The sequence below is a fragment of the Xenia sp. Carnegie-2017 genome, unplaced genomic scaffold, assembly GCF_021976095.1.
Source record: "Xenia sp. Carnegie-2017 unplaced genomic scaffold, XeniaSp_v1 HiC_scaffold_16, whole genome shotgun sequence".
In the NCBI taxonomy this organism is placed as follows: Eukaryota; Metazoa; Cnidaria; class Anthozoa; order Malacalcyonacea; family Xeniidae; genus Xenia; species Xenia sp. Carnegie-2017.
The window spans coordinates 13,281,599-13,304,220 of record NW_025813469.1 but is presented as its reverse complement, the minus strand read 5'-3'; the positions used below and the strand labels follow the sequence as shown (position 1 = coordinate 13,304,220).

The following is a 22,622-nucleotide window of genomic DNA, read 5'->3' as shown; positions in this document are numbered from 1 at the left end:
AGCAAACTCGGAAAAATTCGGCATGCTTTCGGCAGTTTAACAGCTCAGCGTTTAACTGTAAAATTTTACAAAAAGGCAAGAGGTTTATTTTGAAGTTTTCGTGCTTTTTTTCAAAAACCACGTCAAAAAGACAGTAAATTATAAAAAATATAAATCTAATTTCTTCAATTAAAGACACATTGTTGGTCAATTTGCTGTATTTCAAGTAAATACAGCAGAATTCCTAATCTTATTCATAAAATATAATCTCAAAAGTTTGAAAATTCTAACCGTGGCTCGAGCCACATTCGCCACGGTCTGGGTCCGCGCCTGAAATTAACTATTTTTCAACACTGCAAATACTTGAGATTCGCAATAAAATACAATGCTATATACATTTCAAAATGCTTTAATTCAGTTAATCATTTCTATAGTATGTTGAAATGAGTTTTTTATGATCAATGTCAATGTTTACTGGCAAAAACGTAACACAAAGGTCAATGCATATAATGTCTTTACCGCCTTTTCAGGGATTACTATTTTACCGATTGTCGCTTGTCAATCTTCAGGAAAAATAAAACCAGATCTCATACTGACATAACCAGCACGATTATACAATTTTGCCACAAAACAAGTTCTTTTAAACATCCTGCTAACCAGAAGATTTCCAAAGTGAAAAGACTTTAGAATCAACATTGCAAAAATACACATGCATACTAACAATGTCTCTGAGGCAAACACATTCGTTACATTGTTGAGTTAATTATAATTGAATTTAACATCTATTCTATATGTTCTATGGACATTTGTTTCTGCAAAATGATATTACTGCAAAAAACTTTAAAAGAAACTTCAGAAACATTAGCAGGAGTTTTCAAACTTGTTTTCATATTTGTAGAGCACAGAATTCTGCAAGGATAGCATGCTGGCCAAAAGATAACAAATTGATACAAACAAACAAAAACAAAAAACACATTTCCGTCGCTGTAACAATGTGTCAAATAATTTGATTAAAATATTTCTTAGGTAGAACATTGATTCAACATTGAATGCTATGCAAAGACCATAAATTGATATAAAACAAGTGCTTTTTACACCCCAAAAAAAGGACAATTCAATTAATTTTATCAAAATATGATTACTGGCTGTTTTCACTGTAAGGTCAAATATATATTTTTTAAGTTTGCTTAATGTAATTAGCAAATTAATTTATGCAATAAACGGTTGAATTTTATATCTAATGTCAGTAAGTTTATCATTCCCACTTTTCAAAGCTTTAAGATACTTCGCACCTTACTTTGTTATTTTAATTTGACTAATATCCAGTTTAATATCTTTACAATTCTCACTTTTCAAAGCTTTACTAAGAGATTTTGCACCTCCATCACCTATATCGTTATTTTTAAGAGACAATTCAGTAGATTTACAATTCTCAGTTTTCAAAGCTTCACTAAGAGATTTTGCACCTTCATCACCTATTTTGTTAAAAGAAAGCTCTAATTCAGTAAGCTTACAATTTTCACTGTACAAAGCTTCACTAAGAGATTTTGCACCTTCATCACCTATAATGTTATTTTCAAGAGACAATTTAGTAAGTTTACAATTCTCACTTTTCAAAGCTTCACTAAGAGATTTTGCACCTTCATCACCTATATTGTTAATATTAAGAGACAATTTAGTAAGTTTACAATTCTCACTTTTCAAAGCTTCACTAAGAGATTTTGCACCCTCATCACCTATTTTGTTAAAAGAAAGATCCAATTTAGTAAGCTTACAATTCTCACTTTTCAAAGCTTCACTAAGAGATTTTGCACCTTCATCACCTATATTGTTATAATCAAGAGACAATTTAGTAAGTTTACAATTCTCACTTTTCAAAGCTTCACTAAGAGATTTGCACCCTCATGACCTATATTGTTAACACTTAGATTCAATTCAGTGAGGTTACAATTCTCACTTTTCAAAGCTTCACTAAGAGATTTTGCACCTTCATCACCTATATTGTTATGAGAAAGATCCAATTCAGTAAGTTTACAATTCTCACTTTTCAAAGCTTCACTAAGAGATTTTGCACCTTCATCACCTATATTGTTATCAGAAAGAGACAATTTAGTAAGTTTACAATTCTCACTTTTCAAAGCTTCACTAAGAGATTTTGCACCTCCATCACCTATCTTGTTATAAGAAAGACCCAATTCAGTAAGGTTACAATTTTCACTTTTCAAAGCTTCACTAAGAGATTTTGCACCTTCATCACCTATACTGTTTTGAGAAAGATCCAATTCAGTAAGCTTACAATTCTCACTTTTCAAAGCTTCACTAAGAGATTTTGCACCTCCATCACCTATATTGTTATCAGAAAGAGACAATTTACTAAGTTTACAATTCTCACTTTTCAAAGCTTCACTAAGAGATTTTGCACCTTCATCACCTATACTGTTATAAGAAAGACCCAATTCAGTAAGTTTACAATTCTCACTTTTCAAAGCTTCACTAAGAGATTTTGCACCTTTATGACCTATATTGTTAAGAATAAGAGACAATTTAGTAAGCTTACAATTCTCACTTTTCAAAGCTTTTCTAAGTGATTTTGCACCTTCATCACCTATACTGTTATGAGAAAGATCCAATTCAGTAAGCCTACAATTCTCACTTTTCAAAGCTTCACTAAGAGATTTTGCACCTCCATCACCTATATTGTTAATACGAAGAGACAATTCAGTAAGTTTACAATTCTCAGTTTTCAAAGCTTCACTAAGAGATTTTGCACCTTCATCACGTATCATGTTAAAAGAAAGAGCCAATTCAGTAAGTCTACAATTCTCACTTTTCAAAGCTTCACTAAGAGATTTTGCCCCTTTATCTCCTATTTGATTGCTTGTAAGATTTAAACTAGTAAGTTTATAATTCTCACTTTTCAAAGCTTTGCTAAGAGAATTTGCACCCTCATCACCCAAATTGTTACCACTAAGATTCAAGTCAGCGGACTTCCAATTCTCACTTTTCAAAGCTTCAATAAGAGATTTTAAACCATCATCACCTATTTTGTTAAAAGAAAGATCTAATTCAGTAAGCTTACAATTTTCACATTTCAAAGCTTCATTAAGAGATTTGGCACCCTCAACACCTATATCGTTATTTTCAAGAGACAATTCAGTAAGTTTACAATTCTCAGTTTTCAAAGCTTCACTAAGAGATTTTGCACCATCATGACCTATTTTGTTAAAAGAAAGACCTAATTCAGTAAGCTGACAATTTTCACTTTTCAAAGCTTCACTAAGAGATTTGGCACCCTCAACACCTATATCGTTATTTTCAAGAGACAATTCAGTAAGTTTACAATTCTCAGTTTTCAAAGCTTCACTAAGAGATTTTGCACCCTCATCACCTATATTGTTTCTATTAAGAGCCAATTCAGTAAGCTTACAATTCTCACTTTTCAAAGCTTCACTAAGAGATTTTGCACCCTCATCACCTATAGTGTTTCTATTAAGAGCCAATTCAGTAAGCTTACAACTCTCACTTTTTAAAGCTTCACTAAGAAATTTCGCACCCTCATCACCAACTTTGCTAAAAGAAAGATCCAATTCAGTAAGCTTACAATTCTCCCTTTTCAAAGCTTCGCTAAGAGATTTTGCACCCTCATTACCCAAATTGTTATCACCAAGTTTCAATTTAGTGAGCTTACAATTCTCACTTTCCAAAGCTTCACCTAGAGATTTTGCACCTTTATCACTTATATTGTTGTGATAAATAGTCAATTCAGTAAGCTTACAATTCTCATTTTTCAAAGCTTCACTAAGAGATTTTGCACCCTCATCACCTATTTTGTTAAAAGAAAGATCCAATTCAGTAAGCTTACAATTCTCACTTTTCAAAGCTTCACTAAGAGATTTTGCACCCTCATCACCTAAATTGTTACCACTAAGATTCAAGTCACTTGGACAATTCTCACTTTTCAAAGCTTCACTAAGAGATTTTGCACCCTCATCACCTATTTTGTTAAAAGAAAGATCTAATTCAGTAAGCTTACAATTTTCACTTTTCAAAGCTTCACTAAGAGATTTTGCACCTTCATCACCTATATTATTTTGATTAAGAGACAATTTAGTAAGTTTACAATTCTCACTTTTCAAAGCTTCACTAAGAGATTTTGCACCCTCATAATCTATATTGTTTTGATTAAGAGCCAATTCAGTAAGCTTACAATTCTCACTTGTCAAAGCTTCACTAAGATACTTGGCAGCTTCAGCTGCTATTTTAGTATTACTAACATCCAGTTTAATAAGTTTACAAGTCTTACTTTTTAAAGCTTCGCTGAAACATTTAGCCTCTTTCGCAGTTAGAAAGATTTCAAGAATAAAGAGTTCAGCGTATTTACAATCCTCACTTTCTAAGGCTTTGCTAAGTGATTGTGTATTTTCATTGGTTAGGGTGTGAAAGTGAATATCAAGTTCAGTAAGTTTACAATTTTGACTTTTTAAAGCTTCAGTAAAAGATTTAGCACTTTGTTTACTTATATTGTTGCCACAAATCTTTAATTTAGTAAGTTTACAGTTCTCATCTTTCGTAGCTTGAATAAGCAAATTAGCACCTTGATCTTTAAGTTTATTAAAACGAATATCCAATTCACTTAGTTTACAGTTTTTACTTTTTAAAGCTTCACTAAGATATTTAGCACCTTCTTTACCTAAATTGTTTTTCCTAATTTCCAATTCACTAAGTTTACAATTTTCGCTTTTTAAAGCTTCACTAAGATGTTTTGATATATCATTGACACGACATGAATTAATTTTCAAAGAGACTACATTGCATGCTTTTGCTTGTCAAATATTTTGACAATCTAACGACGCTATGATTATCAGGAAATTGGCATGAAAAAAACGCGAGTTTTCTTAATTGTCGGCATTCAGAGAGAAAATCAAAGAAGGCGTTTGAATCAAGAGGCGTGAAAGAAACGTTATCAATGGATATTGTTTCAGAAAAATTATTTGACTCGCAAGCTGATCTCATCTCATCGTCGTCTTGTAATTCGTATAAGCACTTCATTCCAAAAAAACCAAGTGCTTTATTACCCTCAGAGAAAAATAAATGTGAGATCCAACTTTTTAACCTGTAATTATAAAATATACCGTATTGTAAAACTTTTGAGAGTTTGGTTTAAATTGTTCAAAAAAATAAAGCCCTTCAGAAAAGAATCTTAGTTAAAGGGTTTTTGTAAAACAACTATGGTAACAATAGCTAGCTATAATCTTTTAGAAATAAATTAAAATAAATCAGATAATGCACTTAACGTTTACCAATGCCAAGTGCAAATTAATATTACATGAAAGTAAAAACTCCTTGCTGCTTGTCAGAACAGCCAGTTCAGTTGCGTTGGCAGCGTGATAGTTAACTGCATGGAAGAGGTGAGAGGAATCAAAATTCATTTAGAAATGTCTTGATTAATTAATTCGCCGAAAACTTCATTTAGAAAACAAATCATAATTGTACGTCATGTATGTGCCTCCCAACATCACGGAGCAAGTTTATAAGAAACAAAATATTTGTAATTTTACTTAAACAGTAGAACATGTATTAAGCGGCACCGTATTAAGCTGTCACTCTCTGTAAAGCGGTTAAATGGCAAAGTCCCGAAGTTTCATGGTGTAAATATTGTTAAAGCGACCTTTATTAAACGGTCACCTATATTAAGCGGACGCGGTCACCTTTTCCAATGTCCCAAACTTAATTTTTTATTGTTTTAAAATTGTATTAAACGGTCAGGTTAAGTAAATACGCCCCATAATAAAATATATAATTAAATATTTTTCCTGAAATATGTCACTTATATTGTATACATGACTTTATGTTGTATTATCTTTCGTAAGATGAATTAAAAGATCCAACAATATTTTCTGTTCGTGTGAACAATAACGCTAGCAATTTAACGTTTCTCAATGTTGTGTTGTGACATTTTTATGTATACTATTTTTAATTTCTAATTCAAACTAAGAAAAAAAGTGCTTTATATCATAATGTTATTTTGCATGCTAAAGAACAATTGCGATTCGTTAAATATTACACGTAGCGCATTTGGTGATTTACCTAAAGAACTATAATAAGCGGTCAACCTGTATTAAACGGTCACACGAGAAATCTTCATATGTGAGTCCTTAAAACAGGTTTGACTGTATATAGATGTAAAAGAGATTATTTGTCATGTAAAATTATAGCTACCTTTATCTGGCTCGTTTTTGGAGAAATTTCTATACACACAAAACTTTCTACGACGTTTGTCTCTCTTTCAAAAGCCTTTTTTATTAAAAACTCATTTTCGAAATATGCGCCTTTAACCTACAGATTTGGCAAAAGTACCCCGTATGTAAAATTATCGTTTTAGGTTTGTGTTTGGGCCTCTTTATTCTCAGAGAAATGATGACGAATATATGAAACAAAAACGTACTGTTAACAATCGTGAATAATAACTTTAATCTCACATTCAAATTCAACTGAAAGAGCAATAACATAATAACATAATAGCAACCATATTGTTGATGTCATGTTATTGTTGATTCGGAAGTTTGTAAATTGCAATTACGATGTTGAATATTCAGCATATTGGCAGCATGCCTAATATCTATTCACAAACGATTAATGTTACCATAATGCATAAGTCTAGTTTGCATATAGTTGTAATTGTTGTAATTAAATGGGATATTTAGCAATAAGTACAAAGAACCTTCCCTATTCTCAACGCCAATATTTCAAAAAAAAACACGCACATGCGTTAGCCTATCGTGGTTAGTGTTCTTAATGGCAATATTTATGCTTTGGTGCAAAGCGTAAAAAATCGATTGAAATATAAAGGGAGAATGAGCTTTGTGTCCGGCCAGTGGCGTAACTAGAACGTTAATTGGGGTGGGTGGTATATATTCATATATTCCGTTGTGTCCAACTGATTTCTTTTGAAAGTAATTTGAATTTCAAAAGAAATCATTAGCACAACAGAATATAGAAATATACACTCCCATTTAACGTTTTTTAAGCCTCTGGGTCCGGCTAATTTTTTAAGTGTGCGAAAATTTTGTTTAGTTAATTTTGTTCGACATTTTTGTACAATTTCGTTGAAAACTTAACAAAATAACATGAGCCCCAAGGCAGCCAAAGATCATAATGGTGAAAATTCTGAGCCTACAAGCAACTTTTAAAATTGCTCAATTTGTCTATTATTTAAATCATTATTTGTTTTAAAATACAATTATCTACTAAGAACATCGTGATTTTGTTGACTAAAATTCTGATAATTTTTCCTTTTTAAAGCTTAAATGTCTTAACTCCATATTCCAAGGCTTTTAGCTGCGTAGCCACAAAATTTGGCAAAACAGCCAATTAAGTAAGTATGGTTCACCATTTCAATTAAAAATGATATTAAACTGTTAGTTTTATGCACATACAACGCCTACAAAATATGATTAGCACTTGATATAAAATGCCGGAAATTTCGCTTCCGAGACATTGAAAACCAAAATTTTCCGGACCTCCAGATAGCTAATGGTTCCGGCGTTTCTTGAATTACGTTTCAAAAGTCCTAGATCAGTCCCTGCTGCGTAGCAACTAATTTCTATCTGCTGATTAGAATAATTAAATTTGTTGTCAATTGCTATCGCCGACTAGCGTTCCTTTATCTGGGGGGGGTTTTGGAGGAGGGTGTGCTTGGGGGGGGAGTCTGCCCTTCTTCTTAAGATTTAAAAAAAACTTACTTTCATCTTTTTTGCCCTGCTGGTGATATATATCAGAGAGCTCCCCAAGTTAAAATTTTTGCAATACACTCTTGTCTCATATCAATTCTTTTACGTCAGTGATTGCTTTTTCTGTATTTAACTTACAATGACAACTATATGGGAACAACGCTTTTTACAGAAAAATTGGTGTCCTTTAAAATTTGAGTGGAATATGTTATACTCAATAACATGCTAGGTTTCAAGAAAGTACGTACTACTGATATACTCATTAACATACGAGGTTTGAGTAAAATATTATTAGCATATGCAGTAACATGCAATGCTCTGAGAGTTTGCAAAAGGCCAACATTCTTTACAAAAGGCCAACTTTGCAAACCAAAATCATTTATAAGATATGTAGCGAACTATAAGTTTTAGTCTTGCGATGTAGATTTTAGAGGATTTTTGGTTTTTAATTATTTTTTATGTCTATTGTGTTTGCACTTAATAAATTCGAGAATATATGCATAACTGGACTAAATTTGACGGTTGACCACTCCACTCTCATCGATCCGGGCTACACAGCTTTGAAAAGTTTGGTAACTGTGTCATAATCAAATTTTGAAGTGCATAATTTATTCATGTGTTGTTGATGGGCGTAACACACGTTTAACAGTTAATTGGTGTTTGCGTTTTTTACACTCTTATATTGAATGAGTGCGTATGAATTCTCGCCACCAAATTAAGAAATTTTTAGTTTGAACAGAATAAATTAGATTAAAAAATTAAAGTCTAAGAGAATTAAAACATACTTCCATAAGCAGGTATTTCAAGCACTTAAAAATAAATATCATACCTGTTTGTAAAAACACTGAAGTCTTCAATCTTTTCTCTTTTCTTTGCATCTCCGACTAAACCAGCAATAAACTCCATCACCATGTACCATTTTGGATCTTCAGCATGATCATCCCAAAACCTTTCAATGTTTTGCCAATCGTCAACAACACACCATGCAGTAAGAAATTCTTGAAGAGTCAAGTGCAGAAAACAATAAAGATCACGTCGTTTATCTGGTAATTGATGAAACAAGCCGCAATTGGCTAAATTTTTATTATCTGCTAAATTTGGTTCATCAAAATCAAACTCCTGTCTCAATTCCTTTTTTGCCAAATTTTCAATATCTTCATGTCATTCTCAAGTTCTTTCGGCAAATCTTTGACCAGATATCCTTTGTTAGGCTTTGGTATTGATCCATCTTTACAAAGTGGATGGTGCCTCCAAATTAAGATCTTGACTGCTCTTTTGTACAATTCAGTGGTAGTTTTTGGAATAAATTTTGCATCATTTATATAGCATTCTTTTAGGGTCAGACAGACAATGTATGCATTGACGGGGATATAGCAGAGGCTACGAATTTCATTAGAGCTATCGATACAATTCAAAATAAAATCTCTGCTACGCTTATCTTCCTGGCAAAATTTGCCGACATATTCCTTCATCTGATCCTCAAAAAAGCCCAAAATCTCGATAGTCCTGCTAAATTTTAGCTTTCAAACGCATGTTCTGCTGTAGGTCGTGATGTTATAAGAACAGTGCTACCATGTAGCAGATCTCCTTTTACTAACATACTTAAAAGTTGAAATGCTGGCATTTTAGCATCATGTTTTACAGGGCCAGCGGTTCTTCCACCTTCATTTTCTATAGACAATTCATCAAGACCATCAATGATCAAGACAGCTTTTTCTGGATAATTAAGTATATCTTCGTAAATTTGAGGAAACAGCGTGCATGACAATCCATCGCAATCAATTAACATACTTTTCAGTGTTATTGATCCAGTTTTTAGAGCACGACATCGCAATAACAAGACTATTTTGTCATGCCAAAATTCATCTTCATTGTTTTTCCATTCATGCATAATTTTGTTTGTTAGCATAGTTTTACCGATTCCAGGCCTACCAATAACCAAAATAGAACGTGGATATAACAACTCTTGTTCACCCTTGATTGGCTTAAAAATTTCCGTCACTTTTGTCAACTTTTGGGAATTGCTTTGAATGTCGAAATGACAATTAAAAATTTCATGCCTTTCAAAAGTTTCTGGGTAAGCGTTCGTATGTTGCCTTTCTGTTTGCATTATGACGTTCACATAAATATCGTGAAGCTTGCGCCAGTCCTTTTTATCACCACCAAAGTCTTCAAATATTTCAAATTCTTTGTAGGTTTTTTTAATTCTTTTCATTCGTTTAGGAAACACACTACGTTTTGCAAGATGAAAACCGTGAAAAATTCGTTTTCTGAAGCAAAAATTCTGAAATTGTAGAACATATAAGCCAAATATATTAACTCAAAAATTGTCAGTATCATCAAAACAACATCAGCAGCTGCAACAACATAGAAAATGGTTTCACTTTTATCCCCACCATCATTTTTACAATTGAGAATTGTGACGTTGAACGAAGTGAAAGCTTTGACATTTCATGCCACGAACAGGTGAAGTTGTTGGGAAATTTTGCCTTGAAAAGTATGGCAACAAATATGATCAAACTGATAAGCCGAATAGTTAAATATAAAATGTATGTTAAATAAAGGCAAAATCGATCATTAAATGAAGCGTTTCTGAACTGAGCGTCTTGAGGATATTGTGCCAATAAATTTTCACTATCACTATCACTGTTAACTGATGGATCAACGTTTTCAAACCTTTTAACTCGATGCTTCACAAAATATCCATAGACGACACTCAAAACTAAGACAACACTCACATTTAAGGTCACCATCAGAACAATAGGCTGGTTGTACAGTAAATCGTTTTTGTATTGTCTCCAACAACTTGATTCAATGTTCTTTATAAGAGAGGTTTCTTTGGTCTTTGATATAATCTCATTAAAACAATGAAATGAATTATGACTGTTTGAATTTACTGATAAACCAATCACAAAAGTGCCAAATACGCCAAATAGAATAAGCATCAGACTTTCAAACCAGGGAAAGCTTTTTATTGGTAGATATTCAAGACACTTTTCCATCTTCGTTTCCTTTAAAAAATGCATTGAATACATAATGTAAATCAACAATTTGGATACAGGAGTCATTGTTAGGGAGTATTGACTGCTTAGTAAAACACAGGGAACTAAGCTAATATGATCTTACTTGGTTAAAAATTTATACTAACGATGGAAAATTAGAAGACCAGCATTTATTTAGAAGATATAAGGCATTCCACTCCTGACGTTGGTTCAGCAGAGTAATTATTCTACTGATAATTTGTAATTTGAAATTTAATGTTTTTATCGATGGTATGAAAAATATGAAAAATAATCATACATTTTTGTCATAAAACTCCTACATATCTTAGCTACAATCCTTCTCTGTATATGCGAGACTTTGTTAACAGTTTAAAATCAAGAGCTGGTCTAACGACCCATTTGCATCGCTCGTACGACAAAAACGTGTGAGTCGCCTTAAGTCGCATATGAAGCTCATGTCATTTATTTCTATCTTCTCAAACCAAATTGCGTGATTACAGAGTGCCTAAGAATGAAAAGTTATTAACTCAATTGTCTGAATGTTTATATGAATCATCGGCTTCGTTGAGTGCATTGATGATGTTGCCACTTATTCTGACTGGCTGACAATGAGGAGAAAAGGAAGGAGTTTGCGCAGGAGCGGATCTAGGATTTTCAAACATCAGTCAAAACGTCGGAGGCGTTCTGCACCTGGAGGGTCTGAGGCGTTCTCCCCTGAGAAATTTTGAATTTCGGAGCCTTGAAAATGCGTTTCAGAGCAATACAAAATGTATTTTGTGGGCATCGTTTTTCAGTAAAAACTACACATTTTGCTTACGTTTTTCAAAAAAAAGTGAACAATACTTGAATAGGGCATAGACCCCCCTAGAGACCCCCATTCAAACCTCTATGTAATGAGTTAAGTTAGAAATTTGGTACTACAAGGGACAGTTCATAGATGTAGAAAAGCTCAGACTTCAAGCCATGCAAGTTTATTGTAACCCTTTACCCATCCCCACATCAGTGCCAACAAATTCACCTTTTGAGAAAAAACTCAAAATTTTTTCTGCCAAAGATTAAGCAAAATTATCAGAGTGAAAATTTGCAGTAAAGGACAGCTTAATGCTATAAATGTTTATTAGGCATTTCACTAGACTATTATCTTCTGTAAGAGTATGCAGGTTGTGCTATATAGCAATCGTATTAGCATTGTATTTTCAAATACAAACAGAATGTGACCAATATGTCTTTAATTTTATAATTACATGAATATTAAAATTGGTTCATGTGCCATGCTTACTGGTTATGATAAATATCTTTTCATATGATCAAAGCTCGTTTAAATGTAAATCTGATATAATTTAGTTTAGAAATTATAATGATCATCAGAAAAATTACCTAGTGATCATGAAAATACTATGCTGTTTTGCCAAATTTCAAGGTTTATCTGCATACATAGGAACACATTTTACTTTATAGAAAATGCTTTTCATACATCAATAGCCCTTTGGAATTTATGGAAAACAATCTGGTATGAGCTGTAGATCAACACACCTTGACATCTCTACATGAGGTGTTCAATTAGAAAAGGAGACGATATGTGACACGTGACAACATTTCATGTATGTGAAATACTAAAGTTTAATAAGAATCCAGTCAAATTGTCAAAATAAAAAGCTTCATAGATCAGAAAAAACTCAAAATTACAGGTTATAATAAACAGTTTCTCATGTAATCAATGTTAGTCTTCTCAAATCTTAACTGTCCAATGATTGAATAATCAATGATCATAAACTGAAAAGCCTCAAACATTTGTTTATGATAAAGTAAATAATAGTATGGCGCCTTATGGCTACAGATTTTTTGTCCATTGAAATATATTTGCAGGAATGTAGGATTTCGCTGCCATATAACGGTCACGATTCCTCAAGCACTAAAGATATCATAACTAAAAGTCCGTCGGCAACAACAATTTTAGAAGCATCAATCTGCTTACCATACGCCATATTAACATAAATCGCATCACACGCTCGCATAAATTGACTTTGATATATTACATTTATGCATACGCTTCACTTGTCCTTTACTTAAGATTTTGGATGTAAATCTCTGCTGATAAAACTCAAAAAAATGTTGGCTTTCTTTTGAACATCAATGACTGAAATGTCGCTCGCGAGATCGTCTTTGCCAAGCATTTACAATTTATCCATAAATTTTTCACCCTCTTGAAAAAATTCACAGTTTGGACAGCAGCATTTATGTCAATATATGAATTTGTAAAAGATTTCCATAAATTCCATCTGATTGTAGTTTAGTTTCTATCATGCTTATAAAAATTACTATGAAACGATCAAACATTCAATTCATACAGTGAGCTTGACTATGAAATGAAGATATGATCTTCGCACTTTGCTGGACAATTTAAGCAATCGTCTCAGGAACCTAAAAAAATCAGGTGACTCAACGGGATTCGAACCCATGACCTCTGCGGTGCCGGTGCAGTGCTCTGACCAACTGAGCTATGAAGTCACACAGTGATGTGCAGGTCAATATTCTTGGACTCATGTTTTCTCGTGAAAGGAATGTCGTATGAATGTTATATGCAGTGCGGTGTTTGAAATGAAATGAAGATATGATCTTCGCACTTTGCTGGACAATTTAAGCAATCGTCTCAGGAACCTGAAAAAATCAGGTGACTCAACGGGATTCGAACCCATGACCTCTGCGGTGCCGGTGCAGTGCTCTGACCAACTGAGCTATGAGTGAGCAGGTCAATATTGTTGGGCTCATGTTTTCTCGTGAAAGGAATGTCATATGAAGCATTCATGTCAATATATGAATTTGTAAAGATTTCCATAAATTCCATCTGATTGTAGTTTAGTTTCTATCATGCTTATAAAATTACTATAAAACGATCAAACATTCAATTCAGACAGTGAGCTTGACTATGTTAGTTCAGTTGGCTATCAGTCGAAATCGGTCAAACCAATCACAATAAAACAAAAATTCAAATGAACCAATTGTAATATAGCAATTGGACTCCCTTATACGTCCGGCCACCCCTCTTATCAGTCGAGACCATTCCAGACTGTCTACTGATCTGGCCATTGACCAATAAAATAAGCGTTTTGGGCGTTCATAGACTCCTTTATCAGTCGAACCAGTCAAGCCACCCCGCTTATCAGTCGGTTACATTGAGTTCTATAAGACCTGGAGGGAAAAAGGGCCTGGACCCCGTGGTAAAAAACATGGCGGTAATGGCGGATTTTGGTTGTCAAAACTTCCACTTTAAGAGAAATTTTTAACATTCGCTTCCTTCCGAATCCGGATCTCTATTCCTGCTTATATTAATGACAACTAGCGAAAACAACCACGATACCGTAAGCATAAAATATTGAAAATAATGCTTCAGGTTTTTGTGAAATAGACACACACATTTAAATGAGGTAAATTTACAGTAAAATAACGTATATTTTGTCAAGTAATGCTTTTGCAATATTAGAAATAAATATAAAACGGCATTCTTTACTCTGTCAATGTGTCGTTAAGCTTTAATGCATAATCCCATGTGCATTGCTTGTGTTTTTGACTGTTTGTTAACAGCTTGGTGCAACTGGCTTTCTTGAATAGATGGGTAAATCTTAGTTAAAATGTCCAAAAAGGAGTTAGAAAAAAGTTAGCTTACCCCTACGACTCAAGTCGACTGGAAATATACTATAAGTAGGTATGCACTTTTTTTGAGTTTTTTTTTGGTAGGATTGATTCTGGGTGTCTTGTAAGGTATTATGATGAACTTATAAAGAAAATATCTTGAACTAGGAGAGCAAAAGAACGAAATTCAGAAGTTCTATATTCATTTTGCTGGTTGTGTTTTGAGCCAAGATATTAGAAAGTGGCTTGTCATTGACAATCATGGATCTACTACTGAACAGAACTATATTAATTTCCCATTGAAAATACGATTTCTTAAATTAAAGTGCATTGGTTTCTCTGACATAACACTTTTCTTATTGCTGCATGAAGGCAAATCTGTTTAAATAATTTAATGTGGGTGAAGATCTTTAGCATGTTGTATAATTGTTGTTGTACAGTCATTATTTATAATATTATGGCTTTTTGTAATGTATGTCAAGAAGAACTTATTAATTCTCAAAAATGCTAACCTTCTTGCACTACTTTTCTCTTGTGTCCTTACAAATTACAGTTACCTATACTAATTTTTTCTAGGTTCAAACAACTTGACAAACTTTTGAATTTTACATTATGCCTTTGAATTTTTGTTTTCGTCTTTAGATAAAAATATCAGTGAATGACTTAAAAATCAAGTTTATCTAAAATAGTATTTTGTACAAAGAAACTATTCAGAACTGGAAAAGTCTCATGTTGAAGACAGATGTCGCTTCTTTTACTAGATTGCTTCTTATATTCTTTTAAATGATATCGTAATTCTTCAAGACATAAAAAGTTCTTTGCCATCAATTTTTGCTTCTTCCACACTCAACTTCATTGCAAGCAATGCATCTTATGTGAATTTTTAATCACCCGGAATTGAGAAATGTATAGATTTTGTCAGATGATGCAGTACTGTATTTAATATTTCATGCATGTTATCATAAGCTTATCTTGAGCAAATATTTCGAGGTAAGAGCATAATTTGGCACATTATTGAACAAAGTAGTTTTTTCTAGATTTTCATGTACTAACCTGTTTACTATAACAAACAGTTCATTTACAGAAACACCAGATGGCATTTATAAAACTTTTAGCAAAAAGCAAACCTTTACACACCATCATCATGATTGTCCATAATCTTTCAAATTGTTCAGGCTAGCTGTTTAATACAGATATTTTTTATTGTACGACATGTACCAAAGAGCTCATTAATTAATCCTGCACTGCATTTGATTTCAATACAGCTCTGATCTTAATATTTGCTTCATATTTCCAGAAAAATATCATGAAAAAATCCTCTATTTCTTGAATGTAAACTCAGTTGAAACAAGGAGGTTAAAGATATTCATATCTCGAGAAGAATTGGTTGCTTTGCCTCGTGTAGCAAGCGATTAAGTAAAGAACAAATAAGATTGGATAAACACACCTTAAATTATAACTTAGGAATAAAAACATTTACAAAATATATACCATCACACTTCAAGTATTGACTTAAAACAAATCACTGAACACTTTAAATAGTAAACAATCTTACGTTGCTTACCGGTGTCATGAAATGTTTCCTTTTCTGGCATTACTTCAGCCTCCGTACACCAAACAAGGTTGCAGGATGTTTAAAGATAAAATTTCTAAAAGTTTTTGTGCTTGTCATTGATAATTTATATAATCGCAATTGTGGTTGTCAAATCCGGGTGGGCGAAAAAAATTTTATTTTAAGAGCCCGCGTCTTTCCGCTGACTTCGACAACCAAAATCCGCCATGTTTTTGACCACGCAGTCGCGTGCTAATAATTTATAGCAATTTTTGTTGACATTTCCCTTCCAGGTCTTATAGAACTCAATGGTCGGTTATTCCAGGTCAAGTAAAATTCAGTTGATCTGGTTACCAACAAGATATTCATTGGATTAGTCATTAGTTTTCAATAAATAAATAAAGCTGGATTTTTATCACGAAGTAAATGCGATAATAAAGTAAGAATAATTAATGAATTTTAATTAATATGAACAGGTAATTTTTGAATTTCAAACATCAGCCGCGCGACGGATTTGACATACTCTAGATCCGCCCTTGGTTTGCGTGGCAAACTCTTTTTCTGTGGTTAGATAATCTATTGAACAACACATGGCCCAAGTCAGCGAAGCAATTGAGCAAGCTGACGACTTGACACTCTTGTATATCCATCCTAATCCGACACTTTTGGGCTTATTAGGAGACGTGAATGTAGACGATGAACCAAAAAAGAAAGGGTCTCGTCTACAAGAGAAAATGAGCAAATCTGGCGGGAACGGGTATAAACACCCTGCTAAAGCCAACAACAACAATCTCCTAGAAGAAGGAAATGACGGAAGAACTACTTTGGATGACCTTAACAGAAAAGTCCATCAACTTATTGACTTGATGAATACTTTTGCTCCTGTCGTAAAAGAACTGAAGCAGGCTTATGATGCTGCACGCCAAATGAACGATGGTGATGATATGTGTTAAGGTGAAACTGATGACGAACACTCAACAAACGGGCTGCTGCTGTAGTTGCAAATACTTCTCCAGCTCTAGCAAACCAAAGCGATGCTTTGGTAGATGAGCTGGTTCACGAAGTAACTGAGAATAAACCGATAGACCAACCATTGCCAACTAAAATTTCAAAAATACTGCCCAGCATTTTGTCCACTGGACTAAACGACCAAACATCAAAACGGAAGGAAGGAGTAAAATTACCCGAAAACTGTGACCTGTTAAGAGCTACAAAGGTGAACCCAGAAACTTGGGACATTGCTAGGAAATCCACACGTAGCATGGATGCACGTCTACAAAAATTACAAGAAGCCTTAATAAAGGGCCTCATTCCGATTTCACGAATTGATGGAACGATTATTACCTCTCCTGGAACAAACCTTACAACACCTGCACCAACACTAGATGCTATCTTGGATGGGCTGTCCACATCTATTGTGCTTCTCGCTTCAGCTAATCATGATCTAAACATGTGCCGCAGGGACTTGTTCAAAGTTGACCTTGATAAAAATTACAAGGCAATCTGTAGTAACAAAGAACCTTATGTTGCAGAACTGTGTGGTGAGGATTTAAAGGAATGCCTGAAAACAGTAAAAGAAAGCAAAAAGGCTGCACAGCAACTGACAAGCCAAAAACGGAAACGCGACGATCAACACTCTACCAGCTCATATAATAACAATGTGCCTTTTTTATTCCAACGTCGGGGCGGTCATTTGCAAAGCCGAACCAACAAAGCAACAATTATTAAAACCAACCCAAGAGAAAAGTCAAGACAGGGGGAAAACACATAGAAAGCAGTATTTTTCACCGTACTCAGTCCAGCTGAAACAATCCCACTCCATAAAAATCTCTCCTTCAAAAGTCCAAAATGTCGATAGTTACGTTTTCTTAGAGCAAAGAAAGATTGATCTTTTAGAATGATATTAAACCTAAAAGAGCTCAAACGGGATCCCGTTGAGTCACCTGAATTTTTCAGGTTCATGAAACAATTGCTTAAATTGTCCAGCAAAGTGCGAAGATCATATCATCATTTAATTTCAAAACAGCGCACTGCATATCACAATCTTTCATATTTAGGGTTTGTGTTAAATTCAATAGATGTGATGATCTCTATATCCAGAGAGAAACACAACAAATTATGTGAGGTTGCCAGGGGGGTGCTAAAATCTGACTCGCCTAGCATACGGGAAGTGGCCAAGTTAATTGGTATGATGGTAGCTTGTTTTCCTGGCCATGAATATGGCCCACTGTTTTATCGTGATCTTCATAGGGACAAAACAACAACTCTTAAGTCAAACAGGGGTAATTTTGATGCGACATTGAAACTCTTCCTTTCAGCACTGAGGGATGGGGCGCAAGTATTGGCAAACAGTCCACCGTAGGCGAATGGTCAATCCCCGAAAAAGACTCGCACATTAATTGTCTGAAACTCAAGCAATACTGTTTGAGCTACAATCTCTCTGTAGAGATCTAGTACACCCCCACATTAAAGTAATGATTGACAATACCAAAGCCCTTGCATATATTAACCACATAGGGGACTGCTACTCTCCCCATTGCGATAAAATTGCAAGGGAAATATGGGCGTGGGGCAGAATCAGGGACATATGGTTAACTGTCTGCTATATCCCTGGGAAATTTAATGTGGTGGCTGACAAAACTTCCTGAACATTTGATGATTCCAAAGAATTGAAACTTGATGCTGAATTATTTCTTGAAATAACAGCATAATTCAGAACACCAGAAGATGACATGTTTGCTTCTAGACTAAACTATCAATTTATAAATCTCTGTCTCGTGGCACCCAGATCCACAGGCGTGGCCTATCAACGCTTCTTGCATTGATTGGAGTAAATTGTTTCTTTATGCTTTTCCACCCTTTAGTGTTATATCACAAGTTTTACAAAAAGTAGAAATGGCCCAGGCACGGACAATTTTCATCGTGCCGAATTGGCCAACTCATTCCTGGTATCCGACGTTAACAAGATTAATTATTCACCGACCCATTCTCTTACCCAAAAACAAAAGCGACGAGAGCTTACCATCCAATCAAGCAAAAGAACATACACTCAAAGGGAGACTGAGACTGATAGCTTGTCTCTTATCCGGAGATCACTCTCAAGTAATGGCATTTTACTACAACCTCACGCGACAATACTTAATTCCTGGCGGCCAGGAACACAAAAACAATATCAAGTATACCTTAACAAGGGGTTCCGTTTATTAACATAAAGGGATCGGTATCCCCTCTTCCAACTTTACAGGTAGTTCTAGACTTTCTACAGCATCTATTTGATCAAGGGATGAGTTACAGTTGCATAAACACTGCTTGAAGAATATTTTATTCATTCGTTATTACTGAATTCTACGATTGGTACGCATTATATGGTTCAGAGATTTATGAAGGGAGTGCCCAATACAGACCAGCATTACCAGGATATAAAGTGACCTGGGATACCTTCATACACCTCCATTGTTTAAGAGTATTTAAAGGCAGTTCCGCAGTAGAAGACTTAATCCTACAACAGCTTACTCATACATTGGTTTTGCTCTGTGCATTAGTCACAGGGTAGCGTGCCAAATCACTCCACCTCATAAACCTCTTAACTGTAAAGAAGGAAGAGGACTCATGCACCTTCCATATGGACCAACTTATCAAACAGTCTGGACCAACACGCATTCAACCTACTTTAGTGATACCAAAGTTCCCTGCCGATCACCGACTATGTGTTGCCTCAGTTATGGAAGAATATATTAAGCGCACTGCTCTCTTTTGGGGTGAGGAAAATCAACTATTTCTTAGCACAATTCGACCTTTTCATAAATATCAAAGTCATCTATATCTCGTTGGATAAAGGTTGTCATGCAAGCTGCAGAAATTGATATAGAAACGTTCAAAACACATAGCAAACGAGCCGCAGCCACCAGTAAAGCAAAGCAATATGATGTTTCAAAAACGCTATACTGAAAGCTGCAAGTTGGAAGACTGATAGCGTTTTTCATTGGTTTTACAATAAGAATGTTGTGTCTCAACGTGACGATGCGGAATTTGGGAATGCCATTCTTTCAATGCGTCCCAATAAGAAAGATATTGGATGAGAATTCTCTTTAGTTGAACTTGGCACGCAGTCCAGAACACATATACTTGCATGTAAAGTGAATAAGAAGGAATTACTTTCAATTCATATTTGTTATTATTTCTTCGTATGTTTGATACATCTCCGATTAAAATATGCTTATAACTTAATGTCGTATTTGCGTGTAGACATGAATTGTGTCCTCATGACTTTCAAATCTCGTGAGGTCTCTACGGTTGATGCTAATAGAATTAGGAAATTGAACGAGACTTAACTGAAGTTGAAGTTCGATTGGCATTCTATTAGCATCTACAGAGCAAAGACTTTACGCGCACCCATCATGTTACTGCCTCCCTGCATATCGTTCATATGCACATTTAGGCGGTTCATGTGGCCACTATCTTTGAAATATGACCAATGTTCGCATGCGTAGTATCTCGTGTATTCTCTGCTCTGTAGATGCTAACAAAATCCCAATCGTCTAGTAAACCAGGTAAGTCTAGTTCAATATCCTAATTATCTCACAATTCTTATATTATTAAAACTGCAACGGAGAGATTAAAGTTTGCACAGATTTAAAATACCGCTTCTCGAGAATAAAAACAATATTAGACAAGTGAATTCTTCATTTCCACAATAAATGGCTTGAAGAACTTTTCCAAAAAGGCGTTTGTTGACAGTTTCGCTTGCCCAAGTGGAGGGAGCCATACCACAAATATCTACGCTATTCTTGAATGATTTTGAACAGACTCCCACTGCGTATAATTTTATAAATCTTAAATGCACAAATTGAAAATGACATGAAATGCGGTAGAATTATTAAACTTTCATAACTTTTCGTCAACATTATAAATAATGTACAGAATGCAAGAAGTTCGGATACAAAATTTGTTTTTAGAATCATGTATTTAATTAGCTATAATTATTCATCATCCACAAAAATGTATTAGTTTCAGCAATTAAAAATGAACATACAACAAATATTTATGCTATTCTTGAATTACTTTGAAAAGAATCTTACTATGAAATGATCTGATATCCTTCATAAAATAGTTGCAAACATTGTGATTTTAGATGAATTCAGGATATGAGCTTTCACCTATATTTATTACGCTACGTGTAAATTCAATATGTGATTTAAATAAAGTCATGGCAAAACAAAGTCACCATGAAAATGTGAAGACGTGAAACAAGAGTTTACGCTGACAACATGCATGGAAATATCGTTCGAATTACGTGCAAGATTCACACTCTCAACCTAAACAAAATCACCTTTGCTTTCGTTTCTTGGTTTATTAGTTACCTACATTTGGCTGGTATTTAAAGTATTTCCCAATATTTGGCAAATATTTTTATTTTCTCTAAGTAAATTTTCATAAAAGCACAAGTACACATCAAGAAAATAAGAAACAGTTTCTCTCACCTACGTCCGATCCTTTTTGTCTGTACGTTTAGGAATAGGTGGGACTTGAATTCTTTAGTAAACACAGGCTTCTTTTACATCTCGCTATGTAACGGAAATGATAAAAAGAAAAGAAAACAGGATCTTGTTATACTCTATCATCAGAAAATTCCACGCGTGTGGGCAAGGCCAAATCCAAAAACCAATAAAATACTTGCTATTACGGTTTCTCGCGCGTGCGTCACGAAATAATGAAATACATGATTATGTAACTACTGCGTCACACAAATGATAGTAGTGCATATGGTAATTTCAAAACTAATGTGGTCTATATTCTTGTGTAATTTTGATTGTACTGTTATATCAAAATATGGAAATAATTAGCGATTCATTAACTCTGCGTATATAATAAATCTTAAGCAATGACGACACAGTGAACAACACTATCATTAAAGTTGTGACAGGACTTTCTAAATTTCAACAATACATGTAGATATACAAATTATTCATCATGTGAACATATCGTGATTCATTATAATTAAATCATAATAATATGTAAAATTACATATTGTATACTGTCAAATTCCTTTGTAATTATTTACATAAGTATCGTTATGAATATTGTCAGCTCCATATTAATCCTTAATACTGTTACATTATAGGAATATACAGTAGGGCCACTTCACTGTGCAAGTGGCTGCTGTATATTTAATTTGTTTACAGGCTGCCGTTTGCCATATCGTCAATCCTATTGGTCACACAATGCAATTTACTGGCTGCTAATAAAGTAATCACATGCGTAATAAGATATACGTGGCGCGTAAAAATTAAATGGACTGGTCCTACTGTATGTTCTCTATACTGTGATACTGTCGATGAATGTTCGTTCACGCCACTTTCCCTCAAGAAATCTTTTTTGTCACACGCTCTTTTAATCTGTAGATTAAAGTAAATAGCCCTAAGGTTTTGTGCAAGAGCTTTCTTTGTAAATTTCTTATCGGCAAACGTAAAGCAATAAAGTCAGCATGAACATTTTTCTCTCAGTAGCCGTTCTAATTATCAAACATGTTGTATAGAAACTCAAAGTTGTGAGTCAAAGTAAATATTCAATAAAGCATTAATGTTTAAATATTCTGAAGGTTTACCTCCTTACTTTCTTTATTTGTTGCAGTAGTGGATTTAGGGTAGTCACAGCGAGCAGCAGCGAGAAAAATAAATTAAAGCTGAAAAATTTTAAATTCAAAGAACGCAGATTATGTCTTTTTCAAAA

At 34.1% G+C, this 22,622-nt stretch overlaps 1 protein-coding gene across 1 annotated transcript; it reads right to left on the bottom strand.

The window, feature by feature from the left end:
• Nucleotides 1-966: 966 nt before the first annotated feature.
• On the bottom strand, nucleotides 967-21,452 carry LOC124436116 (NACHT, LRR and PYD domains-containing protein 12-like). Its single transcript, XM_046986043.1, is given in 10 exon segments — nucleotides 967-1,793; nucleotides 1,880-2,488; nucleotides 2,576-3,193; nucleotides 3,281-3,889; nucleotides 3,974-4,801; nucleotides 4,980-5,092; nucleotides 8,539-8,752; nucleotides 8,836-9,246; nucleotides 9,249-10,720; nucleotides 21,374-21,452. Coding segments are annotated over 9 exon segments (4,599 nt in total). The 5' UTR covers nucleotides 9,925-10,720; nucleotides 21,374-21,452; the 3' UTR covers nucleotides 967-1,272.
• Between the last annotated feature and the right edge of the window lie 1,170 nt (nucleotides 21,453-22,622).